Below are 27,891 nucleotides of genomic sequence, written 5' to 3'. Positions count from 1 at the left end.
TCACTGTGAATATAATTTTTTTAAATGATATTTTATGGAACATGGCCTGCAGACTGCAGTCATGTGATCTCTCACCAGTTGATGTCGCCGCAGAGCTTCAAATGCAAGCACTTAAGGTGGAATATCAGACACAAGTGATAAATGAAATATTCAACATTAAGGGAGAATAGCTCAGATGTTATTTGAAAGGGTTTATTAATTTTTCATTGATGAAACATTACAACTACTAAAAAGACAACATTTGTTTCCATATTAGAAAAAGCAGGTAGCCCTTTAAAATCTAAAACAAATTGACACAAAAAATAATAATCAGACAGTTCTACCAAGAGAATCCATATTCAGCATGTCTGAATTTTCAATCGAAAGCCTTTAACATTACTAGCACAGGACACATTCCACAAGAACATGACATCTGCTACATGTTGTCTAGTCCTCGCCTCGGTCCACGACCATAGCACTTAACACCGTGCGGCATGCAAATGTATAAGCCCCTCTCTTCTGTTTTATTATACTAACCTGACTGTTTCTCCATCACCTACATTTAAACATGCTTAGCTTCACACAAACATCATACAAAAAGACAAAAACAACGCTCAAGTACTGTACACTACATACAGTATACATCAGTGCAATTTACCCCTGAATGATTTAGGTTTGCCAATTAAAGCATGCAGCTCCATTGAACAGAAAACATATTCTTAATGATAAAAAAGTCTGAAGGATGAGCAAAGTTACTGACTTATTCATGTTTCCATCTGCTGATAGAAGTTCTCAGCTCTTTTGAGTCACGTAAGATGCGTACAAGTGCATAGATGGCTGTCAGAGTTGCATTTGCGAGGAATGAGGGATTTTTCTCCTGTGCACACTCTGTCTGGTATGAGAATATTATGTCTTAGGAAAATGAGAATACAAGCATTCGGAGACCATCAATTTTTCAAGTCTAACAAACCTCCACCCGTGTGCCGAAGCTCCACCGTTCCAACCTCAGAACAGTAGTAGTGCTACAGCTCTAGCTCTGGATCAACACTTCCACACAGCCAACCAATCAATCGTGCCGGCTATCATGTCCAGAGAATACTTTCTATATTGGTAAGCTCGGACAAAAGACTACCTCTCTTTATAGAAGAGAGTAGCATATAGAGAAAACAGAATGTCGTCGTTGCAGATACAAACCACTTTAACTTTAATGTATTCTGCATTGAGAAACACTCCAGAGAGGATGTGGATTGTGCTGTCATCCACTACCATACAGACTGCAGTCCACTGCAGTAAAGGACGTAAGCCTCCCCTGCATCTTGGTTCAGCAGAAATCTTCAGGTTTAGGGAAGCCCCGGAGGATCTGTTAGCTTTCATCACTTCTCGCAGCTTCTCGAGTGCCAGTGATTGTATGCTTGCTGAAATCTGTACACAACACCTCACTATCCTGCCAGAGGAAGACTTTATTTTGTGCCTCATTTCAATGATCTATATTTAGGAGGTAGGATGTTTGCCATTGTTACTAGATTTGCCAGGGCATATGCGAGTAAATTACAATGTAGTTAATGTATAGTATGTGTTGGCATATGTGCTATGAAGGTTTCTTTTATATATATATATATATATATATATATGTTATCAATGGGCTTCAGAGGATATATTTTTCATAATCACATAAGGCTAAAAAATAGTTAAGTTTCTGAGCATTCACAAATCCACTCAGGTAGATTGTGACCCCACCAAAGAACTTTACTGTGGTTACATCTGTTGTGAATGAAATAGCTCAGCGTGATTTAAGGAAGTACAGGATAACAGCCAAAAGATCTGCAGCATCTGTTCCCTTGTTCATAGATCAACCATGGGACAAAACAATGAACTGGATTGATGTGCATGGACGGACAGCTCATCAGAAAGAATTAAATCCATTCAATTTGCCATTAAAAAGGAAAACGTTTTAAGCTGGACCAATGAATTACACATGGAATGGGAGAATAGTGAGATGTCTGTCTGTGAGCTGCAGCATATGGTTAATCGGGTTTATAAAGTGAAATGTTGTGGCAGGATTGGAAGAGTGCGGCTCTTTCAATATTAATGTCCTGAAGCAGCTTTGCAAAAGGGAAATGGGCCAGTGAGGAGCAGGATAGGGCATTTTTTTTTGGTTGAAATCATTGCTTCTGAATGTTAATCTAAAGATGAACATGATACAGAGGAAGTTTATAAACATGTTTAAAAAGGTATATTATCTCATTTGTTGCTGTTTTTAATAGGTACTGTAACTACATAATTCCAAAGGGTTGTCAGACTTCCACTAATCATTATTCACAAACCCTAAGTAGGCTTTATCCCTTCATAAACACTGTTTCCAAGCAACAGTTAAAAACTGTCACTTTGAAATACATCTAAACCCACAGCATCTGTATCTGAATCAAAGCAGGAAGGGGAAATGGATTATATTCAGTTTGAGACCAATGCAATATCTTACTCTCATCCTGACAGACTTTGGTAAGATGAAAAACCCCATATCTGCTTCCATTTTTCTGTTTGTCAGAGTACGCTGGAGAAAAGTGAAATCAGTAGTACTTAAGGTAATCCATCAGAAGAACGCAGTTACAGAGGCCCCTAGGTGGTAGTATTCCAGCCATTTCGATTGACAGTTTGTCACCAGAGCTCCATCCTTGTGGTTCAGCAAAGTATACTGACTTAGGACCAGCTTAAATCAGATAATTAAGACTCTGAAAACACAAACTGGTCCTAAATAAGCATAAATTCAAAAAAGGCTACATATCTGTCACATGACATTACAGCGGTTCCTCTGCAATGCCCCCTGGAGACGGATAGAGGTGTGGTTTGGGCGCAGTCCTCGTGCCACGGCTATTCCCAGGAGTTCTTTAAAGAGAAGCAGTACGTGCCAGTTATACTTGGCTGAGCACTCGACATAACCGCACTTCCAGGTCTTCTTCACCAGCACAGACACGGCCCTGCGCTGGGTGAACCGCTGCCGCTGAAGGTCCCGCTTACTGCCTACCACCAGGATGGGCACCTCACTACTGCTGCCCACTCTTAAGGAAAAACAAACGAGAGACAGAGAGGTAGGGTAGGAAGAGCAGTAGAAAAAGAGGTTTAAGAGGGAATTATCACATTAAACTAACCGACCGCATGAGTATTGACCCATTCTTCTTACATCACATTTATGTCAGGAACATAATTAATTCATGTTTGCACACAATCTTCAGCAAACATGCACGGGCACACACACAAACATTAAAAGCCTCTCAGCTCCTTGACACACTCTGCAAAAAAGGCACAGAGCTCATAATGTGTGCTGGAGAATGCATGATGTGTGTCCTTTCTCGCTTGACTGCTTGAAGGTCAAACACACATAATGAAGAATGAAAGCGTTTCATGTTCAGGGGCTTCAAAGGCAAGTGTGTGTGTGCATTTTGTTCAATTGAAAAAATTGTAATAAATTGAATTGGCAATTTACTGGTGCACAAGGAGATCAAATAAAATTGCAAGGTTTTATTTATCTCATTTGCTAAATTAATTTTTGAAAATATGTAACTATTAAAGGAATGACTGGCCAATTAATATATGCTTTGGGTATCTTTATATAATAACAAATTATGGCACTATGTGTACACAAATTGCATATAAATATTTAATACATTTAATTTCACACAAATTTTAATTGAGGACCTAAGGCCATTCCATCTCATTCATTTTAATATTAAAACAAATACCATCAATGTTAATATTCAGATTCTGCTAACATCGGTTCCATCAAATACTGAGGATCTATGCTGTTATATATCTGTTTCAAAATCTGAGTAAAAATAAAATAAAAAAAGAAGAGAATGTGAGTAATATTAGCACAAAAGAGGTGAATAACCTGTCAGACAGACCAATTCCATGCCTCTTCACTGTAAAAAAACACTTAATTTTTTTTTTAAATGACTGATTTTGTTTTGTTGGTTCAGCAAAAATCCATATTGTAAAAATCTCGTACAAAAAAAAAAAATCTAAGTACTAATTTCTACTAGCTTTTTTTTGTTGACTCAACTTTTGTAAATAACAGTTATACGAACTGAAAATAAGTTGTCTGTGACAATTTTTTTTTAGTTGAGTCAACGTGACATTATTGGTTTTCTGGAGAGATACAACCAATCTGTAACAAATCTTTTGTAGTTGAGCCAATTCAACATTTTGTGTCTTTTGGAAACAGAAGTTCTTATTAAGAATGAACAGGATCAGATGTAGACTGTGGCGTTCAGATTTTTTATTGAAAATATTTGGTTACCATTTTGGTGATGAGTGTTTCCTTTAGTTGGGCAGTTTGAGTCTTAGCAGATTGTATGAGTTTGTAACAGTGTTTAACAAAACACATCATTTGTTGCAAAGAATGCTGTAACCAATGATCAGGTGGTCTAGAGAAAAGCATTATAAAGGGGAGTAATTAGCTACTTTATTCATGACGAAAGTGATTTTTTATGAATGGTATATAATATATTACCAACAAAAGTTTTTTGCAGCAGATCAGTCATTCTGAATTTAGATTTTTAAATACATAGGGGGAACTTGTTTTAGACACACACAGACATCTAGAATCAGCATATGAATCTCAACAATGGTGACATGTTTTATGCTGCAATGCATGACGGGAGCCCTCATTTTAATACTATGTTGGCGCCCAGCATGCATGAAGCATGTCACCATTGTTGAGATTCACATGCTGATTCTTGATGTCTGTGTGTGTTATAACACTCCCCCTCCCATCAGAAATCTGCCCAACCAAAGTAAACACTCATCACCAAAATGGTGATGACCAAATGATTTTCAATTTAAAAATCAACATCTAAACCTGTTTCCAATGGACACAATTTCTCGAATTGGCTCAGCTACAAAAGATTTGTTACTGAATAGTTGCTTATCTCCAGAAAACAAATAATGTCTAGTTGACACGACAACAACAAAAAATGTCGCAGACAACTTATTTTCAGTTTGTAGAACTGTGACTGACAAAAGTTGAGTCAACAAAAAAAATACTAGTGGAAATTGGTATTAAGATTTTTGTTGTTGTACAACCTATTTTTTTTTTTTTTTACAGTGTCGAGTTTCCATTTATAAGCTGTCCTGACAAACTATTTAAAAAAACTGAAATTGATACCAGTTCTTTAAAATAAATATGGAGAAATAAAACGTAGTTACTTTATTGTATTGAAACTGATATGTCACTTGCATAATAATTTGGAACAGTGTATATACACCGATAATGCATAACATTATGACCACTTACAGGTGAAGTGAAAAACACTGATTATCTCTTCATCACAGCACCTGTTAGTGGCTCAGATACATTAGTCAGCAAATTAAGTTTTTGCCCTGAAAGTTGATGTGTTAGAAGCAGGGAAAATGGGCAAGTGTAAGGATTTGAGTGAGTTTGACAAGAGTCAAATTGTGATGGTTAGACGATTGGGTCAGAGCATCTCCAAAACTGCCGCTCTTGTGAGGTTTCCCCAGTCTGTAGTGGTTAGTATCTATCAACAGTGGTCACAGAAGGAACAGTGGTGAACCAGTGACATGGTCGTGGGTGGCCAAGGCTCATTGATGCACATGGGAAGCAAAGGCTTGCCCTTGTGCTTCAATCAAACAGACGAGCTACTGTAGCTCAGATTGCTCAAGAAGTTAATGCTGGTTCTGATAGAAAGGTGTCAGAATACACAGTGCATCCCAGTTTGTTACGTATGAGACTGCATAGCTGCAGACCACTCAGGGTGCCCATGCTGACCCCTGTCCACCGGTGAAAACGCTAACATTGGCATGTGAGCATTAGAACTGGACCACAGAACAATGGAAGAAGGTGGCCTGGTCTGATGAATCACATTTTCTTTTACATCACGTAGATGGCTGGGTGTGTGTGCAACGCTTACCTGGGGAACACATGGCACTAGGATGCACTATGGGAAGATGGCAAGACGGTGGAGGCAGTGTGATGCTTTGGGCAATGTTCTGCTGGGAAACCTTTGGTCCAGCCATCTTACTTTGACATGTACCACCTATCTAAGCATTGTTGCAGACCATGTACACCCTTTCATGAAAACGGTATTCCCTGGTGGCTGTGGCCTCTTCACTGTGTTCATATTTAAAACTTTATAAAGGAAATTATCTAGCTTCTGCCAGACCGCCTTTCATATTAAACTTACACAGAAAGTATAACACCTCTCGCAGTTCAAAACGCTTACACTACTACCAGCGTCATATGTCAGTTATGCTTTTGTCGTATGCTGTATAAGGAAGTTGGTCTGGTGGAAGCTAGATACTCCACTTCTAGTAATCCATGCCTCGACAAGTCAGGGCTCTTTTGGCAGCAAAAGGGGGATCAATACAATATTAGGAAGTTGGTCACAATGTTATGTATGATTGGTGTATCTAGTAACGGATAACTGAATTCAGTGATCATTAAAGGGGTGCTTGCATGCGATTTCACTTTTTTAACTTTATTTAGTGTGTAATGTTGCTGCTTGAGCATAAACAGTATCTGCAAAGTTACAGCACTGAAAGTTTAATGCAAACGGAGATATTATCTTTTAAATTTATGGAAGTTTATTGCCTACAAAAACGGCCGGTTTGGACTACAACAAGCTTCTTCCCGGTTTGATGACATCATAAACCCTTGCTAGTCACCGCAGATGTCACTTCTGGCCGTAATGGTAAGGCGCGTAACATAGAAGCAGGAAGCAAACGAGCCGTTCAAAAGACAGTGGAGACAATGGTGTGGAATAAAGGTAAAATATAAGACAAATATGGCGTTTTTTTTAAGAAAGAAGTATTAAGACATGTTATATTGCACCGAATAAACACAACAAAGCCTAGAAAAAAAACATGGAACCACCCCTTTAAAAATTAATCAAAATTGTCCAAAGGGACTTTTTTTTGCATTGAGAAATGAGGGAAGAAGTGATGGCGCGGTCGCGGCTTTTGTACATAGTAGTTTTATTTTTTTATAAAATAAAAATAAAAATTATTTTTTTCACACAAACCGATCAATTTGTGTCTTAAGACATCAATGTATCTTCACGAGCCGCTGTTTTTAATATGGATATGTCTATGTGTTTTTTACTCTCATAGTGTCTCTATGAACACCCAATGACATGAAAAACACCCAATGACATGCATTATATAAGCAACGGTTGGAGTTAAAAGTCTTAATTTGTGTTCTACTGAAGAAACAAACACACCTACATCTTGGATGCCCTGGGGGTTAGCAGATAAACATCAAATTTCATTTTTGGGCAAACTATCTCTTTAAGGTTGGAGACTGCAGAAAGCAGTTCATTTTCTGTCATTCATTTAGTTCACATAAGACCTTTATGCAAATACATGATGCTGCACACAATCTATGGGCACAAGACCTGCATATGTAAAAGGATTTTCTCACTGGCATCAATTATATTCTTATCAGCTGTGGAGAATGGTGACAGTGTCCATGCTCTGTAACTGTCACTCATCCATATTCTCAAATGTCACCTCATTATCTCAGCATCAGCTGGGGAAACAAGGGCCAACTGTTATTAAAAACATCAAAACCAATCAGTAGTTTGTCACATTATACATTCACATTAATCAGTGCTGATGTGCCACTGAGCTGGGTAAAAATGGTTTCAATGACCACAGTGGGACCAATTCTAACAATAACAGAAGGAATGTCTTTTTATTAGATCTTTTATAACATGATAATCATACACTATTATTCTTTGAGGTGGGTAATTTCAGGTTCCAAATGAGCTCTGTCATACCTGTTATCCACTATTTGCTGTCGGATCATCTTGACATACTCAAAGCTCTCCACGCAGCAGATGTCATAGACCAGAATGTAGGCGTTAGCGCTGCGCACTCCTCTACACCGCACATCCAACCACTCCTGATGGAAACAAACAGACAAAAACACTTAATCAAACACTTAACAAACAGAAAAAACACTTCATCAAACAGATGATGCCTGATTGGCTGCTTGAGGAAACCGAGAATTACTTGTTTATTTGCAATGTAGAATGAATTTATGTAAATATCTTCCAATCAAATATAAAACATTTTATTATAATATCATTTTCAAATTTACTGTAAATTTCAGTTAAGCTAGTGATGGAGAGGTTGTCGAGCGACCGTAGCCTAGCTTGTTTATAGCCTACCTTTAGCTTTTTACTTCTGGCGACAGCATTTAGGCTTCAGAATGAAACTTAAACCTGTTATCTTGATGGACAAGACATGTAAGTAACAGACTTTTGTTGATCACAGATCTTGTTTTTAGTGAGAATCCAAAGCCTATGAGAAAAAACTTATTGGGTTTTTAATCGAAGGAGCCAGCGTGATACTAACGGCCAGTTGGTCTAAAAAGTGATGTCATACCGGCATCACTTTATTTACACTGATTAGGCATAACATGATGACTTATCTTATTTAACGATAATCATGATATTATAACTGTCATGTTTTGCTCACTTTATACCCGCACATACAATGGGTAAATGTCTATTGTGTTGATGCTCTAGCCTGACAAGCCAGACCCACATCAAGATGTTTGGTCTGGAAACCCACCATTGACAGGGCTCAATCCGAGCGGCGGGATAAACGGTTGTCTTTCAAACTCCCCCTGCACGCGATAGGATAGCGCTACAACCAACCAGAGCAACGAAGGTGAAGCAGAGCTAGTTGACAGATTAAACATTCGCCGTATCCGGTCAGCAAAACTCCGAACACATCTTCCCTTTTTAAGAATGACTTCAGTGCCGCTCTTTGTTCTTTTCTCAGAGAAAAGCTTAACTCCAAGTCTTCCAGAGTCGCGGTCAAAGCTGATTCGAAAGACCACCGTTCGTCAGTTTCTGTGTTTACTAGAAGCATGCAAGCGCAACTCTGCGTCATTTCCATTATTATGTTAAGCCCCGCCTACCGACTCTATACACAATGTGATTGGCCCGACCAGAGTTTGGTTTTTACAGCTCAGAAGGGTATTGAGAGTTGCTAGACGACACTCGCGGCAGATTAGATTTGCTGCCGCTAGGGTGCGTCTAGATTTCTAGGCTATTGATGCTCTTGACTGGTGGATAAATTTGCCTTTCAACTTTCAGTGAAGTGATGTATTTATTAGTCCCTTATTCCTTATTAAAGGTGCTGTTTGTACATTTTTGACTATACTTAAGCATAAAAATACCATAATATACGTTTGCAGATATTAAGGAATCAAGTTGAGTTCACATACTCGTTTGTCTGAAAAACAATGCTACAGCCAGTTATTTTACTTTGAAATGTGTGTTTGGTTTCAGAATGTCTGTTTTTGTTTTAATCTGTGCGATAACGCTTGTTGCCAATTTACCAATAGTATTTTGACTTAGTATTGCAGACATGGAACACAGCAAACAAACTGGGTCAGAGATTGCAGATTCTACCCGACCTAAAAAGCCTTAGAATCCACCTAAAAAATTCTATTCTCAAATGTGCTTGCTCCTGTTGCGCTTCCTAAAAGCTTCCAAGGAGGAGGGGGTGGGGCAAACAATATTTAGAATTTGGACTACATTACCCATTTCAACCACTAGTTGTCATTCTTACATACAGCACCTTTAAGCTGTTCGCAGTGCACTTTTAACCACTCTGTGTCGCTCTCCATCAGCTAAACTTGTGTGTGGTGTGCCATCAACAGGTGTTTCCCTGAACAGCCACACAGCTCTTTTTTTTCTACAAGACTGGTTTCCCACTGAAGCTAAGCAGTGCTGAGCCTGGTCAGTACCTGGATGGGAGACCAAATGGGAAAACCAGGTAGCTGCTGGTAGAGGTGTTAGTGAGGCCAGCAGGAAGGGCCCACCCTGTGGTCTGTGTGGGTCCTAACGCCCCAGTATAGTGATGGGGATACTGTACTGTCAAAGAGCACCGTCTTTCGGATGAGACGTTAAACCGAGGTCCTGACTCACTGTGGTCGTTAAAAATCCCAGGATGTCCTTCGATAAAGAGTAGGGATGTAACCCCGGCATCCTGGCCAAATTTGCCCATTCGCCCCTGCCCATCATGGCCTCCTAATAATCCCCATATAATGATTGGCCTCATCACTCTCCTCTCCACCAATCAGCTGGTGTGTGGTGAGCGTTCTGGCGCAATATGGCTGCCGTCGCATCATCCAGGTGTGTGCTGCACATTGGTGGTGGTTGAGGAGATTCCCCTTTCTATGTAAAGCACTTTGAGTGCCTAGAAAAGCACTCTATAAATGTAACAAATTATTAATTAATGAATTAATTACCATGGTATGTCAGCTTAGACTGGGTAAACCCAGCCTGATCTGTAGGTGATTTGATTTCGCCCGGCAACTCAGTCTGGAAACCTGTACATTCATTTTTACTGCTTCTGTTACACTTTTGCGGGAACCAATTACAGACTGGCTTATCCACCTGGCGCTCTATAGGCGGGTTTAACACGATGACGGATAGAGAAACAATAGGTCGTTGCCCATTGATCACACCTCTTGTGCAGACTCCCCAGACCAATTTTCAATCTTAAATTGGTCTGATGATAGCCAGACAAATGTCAGCTAAAAATTATTTATTTTTGATCATTATTATTTAATTTCAGTTAATTCTTTAGTATATGTTGTTAGTTTCATTTCATTAGCTTTTATTTTTATTTTGACATTTTAATTTTAATTTTATTTCAGTTTGCGAAAATACTTTTTGATTTATGAAAATCGTTTTTGTCTTAGTTTCCGTTTTTGAAAAGAACTGCAGCATTGAGAGCATTTGAATGACAAAAAAGACCAAACTTTTGAGAAAAAAAATGAGAAAAAACAACAACACTGCTTTATTTGTAATAAGAAGCCAAAAAAGATATAAATAAAAAAATAGCCCAACAAACAATATAAAATGCTTTTGAAATGTGGAAAAAATTAGCACTTTACGCACTAGCAGCAGTTTTCTGCTGGTAATCATAAAGGAGGCCCATAGAACTGAATGTGACTTTAATTGCAGTAAAGGCAAAAACAAGTAGGCTAAAGAAAACTGCTCAAAAAACATTTCTTTGTTCCTAATGGCAGCTATCTGTCCTCTCACTAAGGTATTAAGAGCGCAATATACACTCAGGTGTGTGTGTCTTTTGTATGCTGGTGTGCTATAGTGCCAACGGCCATTCTCAATAGTTCAGTAGAGTGGGGGAGAATATAAGGTTGCAGCTAATGAATAGTAATGATTTACCCATAGTAATTACACATCACCGCTGAATGGGGGACAGAAGCAGTGAGCAAATTTCTTCAACCGTGACACACTGACCTCATCTCCATTCTCCCTCCTTCTTCTCCGCTCCGCTCTTCTCAGGGAGCTCTTATGATATGAACTGAATATCAATTTCAACATTCATTCACAGCATCAGATATAGTACATCATGTCATACCGTGACATTATAGGCCAGATTTACTAACAGCTTGCGTCAGCGCAAACCATGTTTTGATGTAAAAATAAAACTACTGTCAGGATTTATTAAAGGCATGCAGTGAAAATGTGCGCTGAAAAAATTTGGACTGGGTTATTTTTGTGGCTGACATTATTGCATAAGCATTTGTAGGAGTTTCTCTTTCAGATGCAAAATGCATGGAAGAAGAGTATTAAAATGAATCATGTAAGGTGATTTACTAAGGTTTGTGCTCGTCAATGGTGTTTGCGCCGTTATTTACCGCCCTTATTTACACTTTTATTTAAAAGTGGTGTGAATTGTGTGTGAATATTGTACAACAATAAATGTGCAACACCTTTTGTTTAACATTGACTATTTGTTCGTACAGTAGCGCCTCAAATACTGTTAGCCACTAGGGGGGTATGGGTCACACTTTATTAAAGTCCCCATGAAATGGATCATTATTTTCTTTCCAATTTTTCATTGTTTATTATAATTATAAAAAAATATAATAATAAATATTCATAAAAAAATGTATTCCCCCCACAACAACATCTCATCTCTAATGCTGCGTTCACACCGCACGCGAATGACGCGAATAAATCAGAAGTTGGACGCGTGAACAATTTGAATCCATTCGCTTCATTCGCGCGTGAAATTCGCTTCATTCGCGTGTGACATTCACTACACAACAGACGCGAATTCGCGTCATAGGAGGGGTTTCTGCCAGGCAGCGGCAGTCGGCAGAAGGACTATCCGAGTTAAGGCTGCTCTCACCGGGGTTGATGAGCGCTGAGCTCCGGTGATCGCCTGGGTCTCACACCTCCGAAAACACCAGATCCAATTTTCAAATAGGCGCTCTCTTAATAAATAAATCACATATTTGAGCTTTAAACAACTTCATTCTCGCCTGAAAAACTATTAAAAGTACATTTTGTGACACAATACAGTAGTATTTTTAAATTACTCTGGCCTCGGGGTTCCCCTATGGGTATCCCATCCGTCACTTCACCACGTGACAGCAGTAAGCAGGCTCCTCATTGGTTAACGCAGCGCGAATATCCGCCAAAGTTTTCAACTTGAGCGAATCGCGCCATTCGCGCCGCCTCATTCGCGCGAATCGCGCCGCAGAATGCCTATTCGCGTCTCTGCATTGACTAAACATGTAAATCACTCGCGCGAATCGCGTCATTCGCTTGCGGTGTGAACGCAGCATTAGGCCGCTTTCACACTGCACGTGTTAGCGCTTTTTTTTTTTTTTGCTGCCCATGTTACCAGATTAGAGCATTCACACCGCACACAGTTCGGGCCTTTAAAGTTTGGGCAAAAACTTCTGGCAGGGATGTGTTTTCATGTATTTTATTTATTTTTGCACAGCGCTGGATATCGTATGGTGATTGTGAAACACACAGAACACTTCACTACATGATTTCATGGTGAATTGTGTTATTTTTCATGTTAATCAGGTCAATTTTGATCAAGAACAATCCACTGTGGCTTTAATTCAGCATGAGCTTGACGTGCTGCCTCTGCGTGCGGTGTGAATGCTCTAATCTGTTAACATGGGCGCTGAAAAAACTATCCACTGCTTACGCTCGGCTACCGTGTGCAGTGTGAAACTGGCCTAAAAGTCTAAAAAAAAAACTATCCCTTCCAATAACCTGTCACTCACATCAAATCAATCCAATCAATGGACTAAATCAAGTCACACACTAAATTTTTTTTCTTTCTTGTTCAGCAAGGCGTTTCACGTATACTGGGTAAACCCAGCCTGATTTGCCGGCGATTTGATTTCGCCCTGCAGCTCAGGCTGGAAAACTGTACATTCATTTATCCTGCTTCTGTCACACTTTTGCAGAAACCAATCACAGACTGGCTTATCCACCTGGCGCACTATTGCCGGATTTAGCACAATGACAGATAGAGAAAAGTGGATCGATGCCTGTTGATCATGCCTCTTTAATTAATCATTAGCTAATGATTTATAAAGGTATCATTATGTTATGACTTTACTTGTTGGGGCACATGACTATTAACTAATTCAAAATTAATTCAAAACCCATAACCACAATTACATATTACTTAATCCATTAGTTAATAGTCATGTGCCCCAACAAGTAAAGTCATAACATAATGACACGTTTATAAATCATTAGCTAATGATTAATTAAAACAGACAACTGTAGAAATGCATGGCTTTGACCCGTTGTGGGAATTAACACGTTCATTTAAATTATTAGTTATTATTACACGGCTCTGTGAAATACTTGATTCTGATTGGTCAATCGCTCATTCCAGCGGTACGTTATTTCCAGATAACACCCGCTCATACGGGTACTACGAGTTATCTTGACCGTTACTACTTCTATGCTTAACGCTGGCGCCATCTTGTGGCTTAAACAGCCGTGGGTTACAATGGAAGACTTCAAGGCAGGTTTCCTTTATAACGTTTTTAATATATATATCTTTTTCTTACACAAACGCATCGATTCGAGTCAGAAGGCTCTATTAACCCATCGGAGTCGTGTGGGGCACGTTATTTGACGGACAGCTGCATTTTTAATGGACTTCAAACACAACTACTGCTGGGATTAACGTTAGCCTGGACTTTTTAAATATAACTCCGATTGTATTTGTCTGAAAGAAGAATGTCATATACACCTACGATAACTTGAGGGTGAGTAAATCATAGGCTTGGTTTCATTTTTGGGCGAACTAACCCTTTCAGCATTAATTTTCAACATTTAGCAAGGGCATATGGCAAATCTTCAGCAATAGATAAAGGCTTAAAGCAGGTTGGAACTGTTTTCCTTCGCGGAAGCTTTGCGTAAAGAGCTAATAAAATATTTAATCTCGAGACAATATTTTGTGTCTAATAATTATTTATTTGAGACTAGTAGCCGTGTAATAAGCGGGATAATGTACACCCAGCCGGTTTTTATCGCAGAATAAACCCCTTCAGAGTGATGCCTGATCACTCTGTCGGGGTTTATTCTGCGATAAAAACCGGCTGGGTGTACATTATCCCTTACATATAATATGTAATTAAGGAATTAATACATTATGACACATTTAACTAATAACAATTTAATGATCATTTAATATATTAATCATGTAGAACCTTCATTAGTTGCTGATGAAGTAATCATTAATAAATGGGTTAGTTCACCATTAATAATACATTAACTCATGGTTATCTGTGCATTAGTTAAGCATGAATTAATGCATATTAGTGCACCCGTATCGTAAAGTGTTATACAAAGCAGGCTCCCCAGAGCAATTTTTAATCTTTACAGATTGAGCTTGGTATGGTGGTATGGTGATAGCCAGACAATGTTTCACTTTAATTTACCTCACATTTAGGGAATGAAACTTGGAACATACTCTGCAAGAACAAAGACATTTGTTCGTTTTCTCGAGGTGGCAAGAACAAGAACAAAGTTCGCTATGGCCAGTACCTTCCATACTTCAAGAGAAAAGCAGGTGCCGATCATTTGCGCTTCTCTGCATTAACCACGCCCACTTTAAATGTCTGACCAATCACACAATAGTTCTCGGACACCCGTGAGAAAAAAGTTCAGGCGATGTGTCGAGAACAAGCTCTGAGAACTCCTCAACCAGGGCTGCGGGAACAAAATGAAGTCATTTTGTTCTCGCAGCACTGGGAGCGGGAACTTTTTTCTCTGTTCTTGTGGAGTATGTTGCAGCCTTAATAGAGAATCGCAATTTCCGCTTCATGCCGACTTTAAATACACTTGTTAATCACTGTGAACTTAACCTAAGCTTCAAAAGGCACAGACTTCATTGCTGTCAAAAGTCACAAGACTATCCACTGAACACATGAACCAAACTCTCAAGAATCAGTGACTACACTGGATAGAGCGTGCCTGTGGTGAAATTCCAGGAGATCCTTTTGAATTGCAGTATTGATTGTGATCTGCATTTGTGGGTGTGGATGGAGTTGGGCCAGAAGAAAAATCGAGTGAGAAGGGGAAGTCAAATTGAAGCCATTCGTCACAGGCTGATCTTGCTTGTAAAGAAAATCGATGTCAACTGTAGCAAACACAGTGTTTGCGCATTCATCTCGACGGGGGAATAATTACCTTCATCCTCTACTGATGTCAGAAAAGCTGTACAATAATATTTTACACTCAGAGATGACCCCTCTAATGCTGACACTCGCTCATTAGAGTAATAATGAAAGCAACCTGGCGTGCAGATAAACACACTGGCATATTGTTGACCACTATACCATAAACCGACAAGAAAGGAGGGATATTTCAATTGAAAATCAAAATTCCCCATCATAAATCACTTGCCTTCATGCTAATCCAAACCTGCATGACATTCTTCTTAGGAAACCAAAATAAGGTGTCAGCAACGATGGGTTTAAAAAAAAAAACAGCATATGGACCTCACTGACTTTCATTGCAGAGACATTTTTTCAAAAACAGAATTTACATTTTTGGGCAAACAATCGCTTTCTGCATTCTTATCACACTCCCCAGCTTCTGACTGATCTTCTATAAAACCAAAAATATAGGCGGGGGAAAAGTTTCTGTCTTTAGGTTTAAACCAGTCCTTAGATGCCTAATAAGAAGTCTCTGTCTTTTTTCCCCTGTTTCTCTTTTTCACTTTCCTGCACACTAAATGCAGATGCCTTACCCTCCATCTCCACTGGGAAATCTGACAGTTCTCAAACCTTATTAAGTACAAACTCAATTATTCTATGAGATTATGGAGCTCTGAGATCATGGAGTTCTAGCTCAGTGATCATTGGTAGACTGAAGCAATTATCTACACCGGTTTTGGGCATTAACTATAGAGCAAAAGCGCAAGACCAATTCCTGTCAATTGAACAGCCTTAAAGCTTCCGGTCTTTTCTGCTGAGCACTGTTCTTACATAAACACTCCCTCAGTGTGCCTGTTAGATGTTTCAGATGTGCTGCCATCCCAGTGAAAGCTAAAAATAGAAGCTTGTCTCCCTCTCTCCTTGTCAAGCCACAGTGCTGTTCTTCCCTGTGAGTGTGAGTTACAGAGAGGACACGTTCAGATTCACTTTCATCATGATTCAAAATTCTCTTCTGGGCAAGGAAAGTATCCACTTTAAGGAAAAAGATCTTTGAAACTTAGGAAGGCATCCATTAGAAATTGCTGAATGGGTAACTGTGCTGCTGAAAGCTGCAAAGTAAGTTCACGGGTACATGTGATCAGATCCGTGTGCGTGTTTGATGTTCGCCTGAATGGACGGAAAGATACTATTGTTAGGCTTAGGAGCAGGAAAGAAAGTCTATTCACTATGACATGAAAGTCCATCAGTTTTATAATTCATGTTGAAGATTATTTTAAGTATGTTAAAGAATAAAATCCTTAAAAATCTATTCAATAAGATGAAAGTTTACACATTTAAATGCCTTTTTATGTTCTTTATATTATATTTACAATCGCTATTAGAATAATTAAAGGTAAGGTAGGCAATGTTTTTCATAAACACTTTGTTATACTGGTTAAATCTCTCTTCATACCCTGATAGTAATCAATAATAGAAGTGGTCTAAATATATAAATTACATATATCTGTGGAAGTCTCAAAACCAAAAATGGGAATTTACGCTTTAAAAGCTAGCTTGCTATTGAAATTACATACCCTACATTTAATACAGTTTAAATCAAGGAGTATACCAAAAGTATTTTTTCTAATAGCATGTTTCTAAGCATTGATTTTCTCACCTCATTTAGAATATTTCTTTCTAAGCCATCTGTTTATTTGTGACCGAATGATAAGAAAAGCTTTTAGTGCTCTAGAAAAGCACTAAAAAAAATAACTGTATCTATGTTAAACCGTTACATGCCAGGGACGCTGCTCGTTCATTAAGCATCATCTTTATTTGATGAAATGATCTTTGTAACATGGGATTGTTTGACATTAGATCTGTACCGGTAATTGTATTTATTTGAATTGTTATCATTATTTTATAATCTAGTTTATCGTCTTCGCCCATGGGTTTGTACACTGTAAAAAATAATTTAAAAAATAAGTTACCTGGTTGCCTTAAAATCTGGAGGTTATTGAAATTAAAAATTTGAGTTGATACAATGAACATTTTTGAGAATCGACAACCTTTAATTAACTTATCATTAAAAGATTTTGTAAGCATATTGGGTAATTGTGTGTGTTTTATTTCTGATGACGCAGTGAAACATGCCAAATTGTGTTATTTTCATGATTTATCAAACATTTATCAAACACAGATTTTTTGTGGTTCAGATACAATAATATTTTGAGGTTCTATTTATTATACTAATTTCCTTCATTGGTTCAACTCAAATGTTTTATTTCAATAAACTCAAAATTTTAAGGCAACCAGGTTACTTACTTTGTTAAGTTAAACCAACAATATTTTTTTACAGTGTATTAATGTTTTATCGTAATCAGTAAAACAATTCAGTGATCCTCAGTGAGCCTGCAATGCTGAAAAAGTTCAGTATGTAAACAGACTAATTTCCTCATAATTGATTGTATAATTACGGAATTATATTTCTTAATTTTATGCTGAGGTGCACAGCTAGATTTATTGTATTGGTTTCTTTTTACTACCCACTGACACAGTGATGTATGACTATGCATCCTAAATTAGAGATTACACTTTTAAGGTGTGAGGAAAATAATGAGAACATCTGTCCTTGAGACAACCCTGTGCTGAATTGCATTTGTTTTAAAGCCATGAATTTAAAATGGTTTCAAAATCTTAAGACGTCTCACTCTAGCAGGAATATTCCACGATAAAGCTTATTTTTCTGTTGAAAGAGAGCTTAAGCGCTGTTAAAGCTGTGTATGAGTGGGGGCTGGGTATACTCTGTATATTTATATGAATCTCAACTGATTCGACCATATCACTTTTGCAGTTTAAACACTGATAAGAATGATAGATTGATTAGATTGATCTTGATCAGAAAAATAAATGTTCACATAAAAAATAATGCTTATTCAAAGGATTTTATTATATGGTGTAGTTGAGAGAAAAGGCGAGAACCAAAGAATAAAAGGTGGAGAATGTAATGAATAGTCAGTGTCAATAAGAGTATTTCCAAAATGAGATTTGGCAGTGTGACAATATCAAAGCCACTAAGTGACAACCCAGAGCTATAGGTCTCACAGCACAGAGCAGGAAACACAAAATCCAAAGTTAATATTTCTAAACTTCACTGCCTAAAAGAGCAACTCAAATCTCCAAGGAGTACAAACACATTCTGTCCTCAGCTAGTGGTGAGTAACATTCAGGAGGAAGTTCACGGCTCTGGGCAAAATAAATTCTATCACATTCTGAGGACCATTACATGATCAAGCAAGAGCTGCTGACATGGGGGAACGTGTCACTGAGCTCTCTGGTGTCGTTATTCAGAGAGAACAAGAGCGAGAAAAAGAGGCTGGCATTAATAGGAAATCCTGAATCATGCTGGCTTTTGATCTGCTCCATCTGCCATGGCATCATGTGAACAAACTGTGACATTCGCTAACCAAAGTTGCCAAGCAGTCAAAAATTATTATTCGCAGTTGTCTATACAATGAATATCAGCAGATCTGTGTGAAACTATTGCACATTACATTAGAGAATTAGAGTACAGGGCATACTGACCCAAGATCTACCATTTTAAAGGACTACTTCAGCGCTGGGAAGATGAATCTGTATTTAAACTGGGTCATTAATGAAATGTGAAATTATTTTTTAATTTGGTGCTTTCTAGACTGAGAAAAGACAGTAAAATGTATTGTCGTCTCATGGGGATGAAAGACAACAATTCCCAGAATGCTTCGTTGCCCTAAGAGGTCATTTTCCAAAGCCACCGCTACTAGATTACTGAATCACTGATCACTTTCCCACCGCGACCGCGATCATCTTCATAAAATCAGTTCAGTTAGAGAACAGACACTACAATTAAAAAATGAACGTGTGTGTTCAATATGTGATTTAGCCGCTGAGGGAGTCTCACAGCCCAAAACGCTGCAGGAGTCACATTGACAGTCATGGATGAGCTCTTGTGATGAGAGCTGAGGTAAACGTGTCCATCGATTCACAGCGCATGTTCAGTCTGGCACGTTTTCAGTTCATGCCTTTGAAAGCTTAACTTTCATAGGAATTAGTTTGAGAAGTTGAAAGACTTACTTTGCTCTGCTGGCCGCACCGTTTAAACATGAATGACTGAGTGTGATCTCCCATCCCCCACGCGAGTTGAAAACATGCAGAAATGGCTCCCTCTGCTTGCTGTAGTCTTTAGCCTCTGGCCAACAATTCCTCCGATGGCGCAAATTGACGATATTCGCGTCATGGGAGGAATTTTTCCAGAAATAAAATGCATAAATCTTATCTCAGGGGGATATGAGGGGGGAAGCACAATCATTTGAATATACTCCAGGGTTTCTACTGATACAAAGCCATATGCTAATCGCTGAAGTAACCCTTTAAGAGTATTTTAGCCTTGAATACACCAGGGATTATCCACAGCTAAGTGAGCATTACATGATTTTTATGCACAATGAGGAAAAGAAACACCCAAGCAGCGCAATCTCCCATCTCTGTGTGTGACTGATGGATGTGTGTGCGCTTCAATAAAAATGGCGCATTAATATAGAAACTGACAGGAACAAACTGTCCACTGCATGGTCTGAACGCACACCTTCCAGCCAATCAGAATCAAGTATTCTGACAGCGAAAGATGGTCCACCCCTATTACTTATGAATAAGAGAAACTGCAATGCGCGTTATGGTTGAATATGTCCCGCCTTCTAAATAAAAGAGCCAATTGCTGGTTGGTAAATCCATTGCATCACTGCAGAACCAAAGAAGAATCAGAATCGACACTCACACAGGTTGCCAGTAAGAGGAAAAGCAACAGGAACGAGCTGACATTGATCCGTTGATTTATCCGCATTTTAATGTGCTTCAGTTCATAACGTTTTTTATATGGATTCTAAGGCTTTTTAGGTTCGGGTAGAATCTGTGATCTCTGACCCAGTTTGTTTGCTGGCTCCCATAGCAGCAATATGCCATGTTTTATGGCAAGCTGTGGTGTCGAAATACTATTGGGTAAATTGGCAACATGTGTTATTGCATATAGACCAGAACAAAAACAGACATTCTGAAACGAAACGCACATTTCAAAAAGAAAAATAACTGGCTGTAGTATTGTGTTTTTTTTTTTTAGAGAAACGAGATATGAACTTGCAATATATTGCAAATATATTATGGTATTTTCAAAAATGTACCTACAGCACCTTTAATTGTGAGTTTGGAAAGGAGTTTTTGGCAAACAGTTATTTTAGGATTCCCCCATTCAAATATATAGGACTTGGTCTTTGATGTCCAAAATAGTTGCAAATATGGCCGGTGAGTGACAGATTGTCCATAGCCAAACAGGTCTGTAATATCTGGAGAGAATTTTTTTAATATAATTATATAAAAAAATCAAATAATATAAATTAATGAAATTATAATACATATAATATTTTTGTGATTTATACAGTATGCAGCTTGCACACACACACAAAAATCTGAATACACAGCTATTTTTAAATAAATAGACAATATCAATGCATATTGCATAATGTTGTTGTAACAGTGAGTTGAGCTTTATAGTGCATCACTTTTAGGCTAGGTGAAGTTTCTTTTTATGTCAATACATTTTCTGGTAGCTTAAGAAATCAAAACTCTCTTCTTAAATTTTTTATAAGTATCTGGGTTTAAGCTCCTTCAGTTGCTCTTTGTGTCTATCGATTTGCTAGTGGTTAAAAAATCGAAACTGACCTTTGGAGGAGGCGGGGTTGGGGGGGGGGGGTCATCATAAATGTCTGCATATAACACTAGCATCTGCCCACAAGAAGCCAGAAGCATTTTAATAAAGATGTATCCACACACACACACACCTTCCTCTCTATCTGCTCCAGCCTGCCGTGCCTTTAAGGGAGCTAAATGGAGTTAAGCTGCAGCGTGCTCCAGCTCAATTAGATTGCAGTGTCTTAATGTGCTTTGAGAACTGAAAGCAATGCCCTCCCCCCCTCGCATTCTGCTGCACATGGCATCGACACAACTCACACCTTTCTGATTCTCTGGCACCATCGAATAATGATTTGTCCATTCAACAAAGTCTATTATAATATCTCCAGTCTAAAATTATATTTCCTTATTATTGTGTTTTCACTGTTGCCAACACAATAAAAAACCTAGCAACAATCAACAGAATCACTTGTTGCCGGGGTGACTTTGGTGGTCTCTATGTGGAGTGGGTCTTCAAGCTGTGTGAAGTGGTCACGATGCAGGGAATTTACTCCAAAGCACAGGGAAAAAAATAAGGTAAGAAAACCCTTAAAAATAGCATTTTGCATTCTGCAGACCTCACAGAATCTTTAGATGATGGCAGACCTAAAGGGAGACAAAGCAGGAGCTTGGCCTACCCTGGCCCCATCCATAATAACGATCAATCTGAAAATTGGTTCAATGTTAAATTCAGCTCTTGTCTGGCTATCACCAGACCAAGCTCAATTTAAGATTGAACATTGGTCTGGAGAGTCTGCTCTGTATTTAAATGAGGCGTGATAAATGAGCATTATTCGAATAACTCTGCATGCCAATCAGACCACAAGAGGCGTGGTTAAACCCGCCAATAGCGCGCCAGGTGGATAAGCCAGTCTGTGATTGGTTCCCGCAAAAGTCTGACAGAAGCAGTAGAAATGAATGTACAGGTTTCCAGACTGAGTTGCAGGGCGAAGTCAAATCACCGGCAGATCAGGCTATTTCAGGTCCAATTGTTATTTAGAAACTAGAAGTAATATTACAATGTAGCTGCGGTCTTCATAAACATTAGTTCAAGCGCAAGAATACCAAAAAAACTAAATTCCGTACCCGCACGTTATTATCAAAGAGCTGTGTCCCAGACAACGCACCATTACCGAACTGAGCAGCCTGCTCGCCTGACCAGATCCAAATCAATCTATCCGTGTGTAGTGTGTACTTAAAGCCTGCCAACTGAAATTACACCCTCAGGCTGAATAAGGCAAGGACACTACACATTTGCCAAAAGTGTGTCTGCATGTTCAAGAATATAAAACTTACAAAATGTTTAAAATAAACTAGATAGAATAGACCTACCTAAATTACGGTCAGGAGCCACTACCGGAACGGAGTTCTCTTTTGTGTCTTAAAAAGACGAATAGGTCAAACTGCCCATTGAATTACGTCAAAGTAAGTTAAATTACGTCAGAGTACCTTAATATACTTGCGGGTGATTATAATATACATTTTATTCACGCCAAAAATGAAAATGATGTCATAAATGACTCACCCTAATGTTGTTCCACACCCATAAGACCTAGTCGATATAAGTTCATCTTCAGAACGCAGTTTAAGATATTTTAAATTTAGTCCGACAGCGTATCTAAGTGTATACACACTATACTGTCCATGTCCAGAAAGGGAATAAAAACATCATCAAAGTAGTCCATATGTGGCATCAGTTAGAATCTCTTGAAGCATCGAAAATACATTTTGATCTAAAAAAAAAAAAAAACTACGACTTTATTCAGCATTGTCTTCTCTTCCGCATTTTTAATGTTCAATCCTCAAATAAAGATTCAAACGGTCATGAATCAGTGAATCGATCAATGATTCTGATTTATTTAAAGAACAAAATAAAATAAAAAATAAAAAACGGCTCAAATTGGCTTGTCTGAATAATTTCTTAAGCTTTAACAGGACTAATATATATTTCATTTAAACATTATAGTATATCGTACCTGAATACTAAGTGAAATATGTTTGTTTTATTTGTATCTTTTTGTTCTATTGAATGTATTAGTGCTATTGCTTGAAATGTGTACATTCATTCTTATTTTATATCCTTTATTTTTTATTTTTTTAACTTTATGCAACATTATTTAATTCAAATATTTTAATATATTTTTAATTATATTTTTAATAATAATAAAAAAACAATTTAATGTCACATTGCCCACCTTACATCTCAAAGCTAAGCAAATCTAATGCGAGTTAGAGAGAATTTTGTTGAATTTGTGTCAGTCTTAAATCCTAAAAAGGTCAAAAATAAACTAGATTGTATTCCTTGAAAAAGGCGGTATTCTGGGCTTTGAGCAGTTTGCTCTAAAGAGAGCATATCTATCCCTGCTTGGTCATGACTAGCATGTGAAGGTTCTGAGAGTAGGAAGTGAGCCGCAATGATTTGTCTGGATTTGAAAGGATTTGCAGGATCAAGCATTGTAATACTCTGGTATTTAGCTATTTGTCATAGTAGCACTACTTGGATTAATTGCATACTTAAATTATTCTGATTTTATAAAATTGCTATGAATAAATCAAAACAACTGCAGAACGAATACGTTTAAATCTGATGTAAATGCCGATAGCACTGATTAATACATTTTTCTTTCTAGCAGATGTCCTCTTCTAAAGATCTACCTTTCTGCCAAGTTTATCGTCAGCTCTAATCATACACGCATTAAAAAGGCTAATCAAGCTAACAATTGAAAGTTGCAAAAAGTTGAGCAGGGTTTGATCTAACCTGTGACAAAAGTAGATCTCACAGAGAAGGATTGAGCAAGATATTGCAGGTATTTCATGCTGCAGATGTTGCAGAATATGTTGGTGGTTTTAGCAGAAAACTCAAGTGATGCAAGAACACCTGGAGATGTATTGGTAAAATTAGGCTACTGGCAAAGTATGATGTCTTGTTATGTCAATTCCTTAACAAATTGTATATATAATAACTGGATGGGTGCTTTAAATGCCAAGACTGTTAGACAAAATAATAATAAGAGTAAAAGTGTGTTTGTGACACCGAGAGAGAGAGAGAGAGAGAGAGAGAGAGAGAGAGAGAGAGAGAGAGAGAGAGAGAGAGAGAGAGAGAGAGAGAGAGAGAGAGAGAGAGAGAGAGAGATATGGGGGAGGACAGAGGGGGAGAGAGAAATATTTGCCAGAGGGAGGATACAGAAAATAAGCTTACAGATGCTCAGTTCAAGCCATGTCTCCATAGCAACTACTCCAAATTAGATTTTTTTTTTTTCCCGAGGAAAGCCCCTCTCTCCTGAAGCAATACACCAACATTCCTCAGGAATCTCTGTCTATTAATGGATCTGTTAAATAAAAATCGCTTCGATTTGATTCGAAGATAAATATTGCTTCGGTTTAAAATAACAAATTTACATTATTTCTTTATTTTGAATTTAAAGGACTGGAAAGTGTGAATTTGAATAAATTAATGTTTGAGACAGTTTTGTGGTGCAAGGTCAAACTGGTGGATTATGAATCAACATGTTCCATCAAAAACTGAAAGAACACCAGACACATTTTTCAAAAAATGTGCACATTTTTTAGAGGAAATTTTATAATTTAGCAATAAAAATATTTCACTCCGCCTTAAAACTTTCATACAGATGTTAGGTAAAAAAACAAAAATGTGAAGTGAGAAAATGAGTGACAGCAGACATGCGCTAAACGCGCGTAAACGCAAAGCACGTGACATGAATTGTAAAGTGAAATCGTATAACTTTTAGCAAAAAGGAATATGAAATCGCTAACGTGAAATGTTTAATAAGATTATGGTAAAATAAAGAACATTTGAATAGAGTCAACGAGAAATAGGCCTAACTGTAAAATTATAGGCTAGTAAATGCTGAAAAAGGTTAAATGGCCTTTAGCATTTTCAACAAGACTTAACCTACACACAGAAAAATAGGGTGTCAAAATTGTACTTTTAGCTTGTCGCTGGGGCAGTACCCTTAAAAGGACATATTTGTACCTGTTTTACTCCTAAAAGGTGCATATTAGTACCTTTGAGTACAAATGCGTACCTTAAGGTACTACTGTGAAGCTTTTTGTGGTAAAAATGGTACGTTGGTTCTTTTAAGAGTATAGGCTACTGCCCCATGCAGCGACAAGCTGTCGTACCCCTAAAGGTACAATTTTGACACCCTATTTTTCTGTGTGTAGGCTACATGTCGCCTTTTACAGTAGAATATTTTGTTTTTATGTGTTTATTTGATGTTGTTTAATCAACGTTATTGCTGTAATTAATCATTCAGTGTCATGTGTGCTACATTTACGCATCCAGCGCACTTTGTTAATAGGCTTTCTAGCAGTTACCTGACTCGGGCTTGAAGGAAAGGAGGAAATTGGCGGGACATCCAAAATCTTCAGGTCGTACATTACACCGTTAAGAATGACCGAGGGTCTGTACACGTATCTCGTTTGGGTTGGATTGTAAACCTCAGAGAAGTCATTGTAAATAAACTGGCGGATGATAGAAGTTTTCCCGACTCCAGGCGCTCCGATGACGGCGATGCTCAGCGTCTCGACCATCCCGCGCGGATCAGGACTGATCACCACGACTACCGATCAAGACACGCGGAAAACTGTTCAACAAGTCAAAACAAAATCAAATGAATTGTGCGTCTTTTTTGCTTAAATTACATCAGTCGATGAGAACACACTTCGTGGATGTTGAAATAAATAAGAGTTTGCTCACATATTTACTGTCTTCTGGTACATTTCGTTATCTCTTTTGGTGAAATGCACTGTTGGCAGCATCCGTTATGGAATGGATCAAAACACCAACTTCATTCACTGCGGCAGTTGCGCTGTCTTCTCTGCATTCCATCGGGGAACAGTCCTCAGTGCTCCACAGTATTCCCAATATTCCCACACACCGCTCTGGAGCTCGAAAACGTCAACAGTATCCCACAGTATCCATCCGGCGGCTCTCTGGATTGTGTGTGCTCTTCGATCTCGAGGTTACCATTGACCCTTTCTCCTCGTAACCTCTCATACCTTCCCACATCATCTCAGCAGTGCGTGCTGCGCGAGCTCATGAGTGCTCGCTTGATCGTGAAGCTCACCGCAAGCCAAATGCAGTCTGCGCAAAGGTGCATCGTTAAGATCCGTAAGATTGCAGCAGGTGGAGATGATCCGCACAGACCTCCGGTTGAAGCTACACTGAAGCGGTCACCCTCCTGTGTGTTGTACTAAGCGCTGCTGCTCCGCGCGCACTCATGTGGTTCAGGTTGACGCGCGCGCATTCTTGAGTGTTTTATTAGGCTTGCGCTAGTGTTTCCTGGCTACAAACAGCCATGAAAGGGCTCTCGCGTCGCGTGCCATATCCCGAGTTTCTTGCATTATTGGAGGAATAGGTGAAAATGGAATGTGCTATCTTAGGAATAATGGGCAGCTTTAATGTTTTAGTAATAGTGATAATAAAGTGATAATCTGGACAATATCAAAACTGTTGTTTTCTTAATTTTTTTTTGATATCGACTAATTTAAGTCTCTCTCTCTCTCTCTCACAGACACACATACACATACACACACACACACACACACACACACACACACACACACACACACACACACACACGTCTGGTTCAGTAGTTTTGCGGGGACTCTTCATAGACATATTGGTTATTATACTGTACAAACTGTGGGTTACTTGCCCAGCCAAAATTTTCACATTCAATTGTTGTTGTTTTTTAAATTAAAAACTCAAAATATTAAATATTAGAATTAAATGTTGCATTAAGTAAAAACAAAAAAAACAAAAACTGATATAAAATAAGAATGAATTTACACATTTCAAGCAATAGCACTAATACATTCAATATAACAACCCACCCACCACAGGAAACTGCATTTAAAAAAAAAAAAAAAAATCTCATTCTGTATGATTTATAAGCCCTTTGTCCCCCAAATGTAGGTGATGTCAGGTTTTACTATCCTTATGGGGATATTTGGTCCCCACAATGTAATATAATCAAGGACACACACACACACGCACACGCACACATACAGACAGACCCATGATGAAGAGAGAATCTGAGTTTGAGAAACCACTTCACAAAATCTCACCACACAACTCCACTTCATTCGGGAGAGTAAATGCAAGAACTTCGATACAAACCAGTAAATAACCTACATAAAGTTCTATTTAACTTTCTGCTGATCTGATTTGCCATCAGCAGGAATAGATTCACACCGTCTGTATCTTAATACCTCCACGCATTTGGGTAATAGAAGTCCTGAGTTGAGTATCAAAATAGCATTGGTCGTAAACTAATCTAATGATATCTGGATTACTAACTGGAATCCATTTGCCCATTAATCCAATTTGATTTACACAAAGATTAATTTCTCTGGGGATTTGTCTTCTCAGACTCCATATTTTAATGGCGTTTTCCCCTTTCTGTCAGGGCTTCAGGCCACCACTAAACCTGATGAAGGTAGTAATCCATTGAAATTCGAGGGAGCAATTCTCAATTTTAACACCAGTTATGAAAGCTATAACATCTAAATGCAGCTTTATTTGCCAGGCTAGAGGCTGAATGCATTTTTTTGAAGTAATAGATAACGGTCTAAACATCCTGTCTCCCTTGCTTAGACTGCTTGCCATCAGCTTAAAATCGCGCTTCAGGCTTGGTTTATGAATGCACTTCCACTGA

At 38.4% G+C, this 27,891-nt stretch overlaps 1 protein-coding gene across 1 annotated transcript; it reads right to left on the bottom strand.

The window, feature by feature from the left end:
• Positions 1 to 1,591: 1,591 nt before the first annotated feature.
• rasl10a (RAS-like, family 10, member A) lies at positions 1,592 to 26,617 on the bottom strand. The gene is made up of 4 exons (XM_067439061.1): positions 25,929 to 26,617; positions 25,547 to 25,815; positions 7,770 to 7,894; positions 1,592 to 3,035 (listed from the first exon to the last, which is right to left on the bottom strand). Exons 2-4 carry the CDS (start codon positions 25,760 to 25,762, stop codon positions 2,765 to 2,767), a joined length of 612 nt encoding a protein of 203 aa, XP_067295162.1. The 5' UTR covers positions 25,763 to 25,815; positions 25,929 to 26,617; the 3' UTR covers positions 1,592 to 2,764.
• Positions 26,618 to 27,891: the final 1,274 nt, after the last annotated feature.

Source organism: Pseudorasbora parva, chromosome 3 (assembly GCF_024679245.1).
Source record: "Pseudorasbora parva isolate DD20220531a chromosome 3, ASM2467924v1, whole genome shotgun sequence".
NCBI lineage: Eukaryota > Metazoa > Chordata > Actinopteri > Cypriniformes > Gobionidae > Pseudorasbora > Pseudorasbora parva.
Note: the sequence above shows the minus strand (reverse complement) of the source record. Positions and strands in the feature narration are given on the sequence as shown.

Excerpts from the sequence above, each read along its gene's own strand:
- rasl10a (XM_067439061.1), bottom strand. The coding sequence starts at position 25,762 with ATGGTCGAGACGCTGAGCATCGCCGTCATCGGAGCGCCTGGAGTCGGG. Across the intron at positions 7,895-25,546 it reads TTCCTTCAAGCCCGAGTCAG|GAGTGGTTGGATGTGCGGTG; the intron begins GTAACTGCTAGA and ends TGTTTCCATCAG. Across the intron at positions 3,036-7,769 it reads CAGCAAATAGTGGATAACAG|AGTGGGCAGCAGTAGTGAGG; the intron begins GTATGACAGAGC and ends TTTTTCCTTAAG.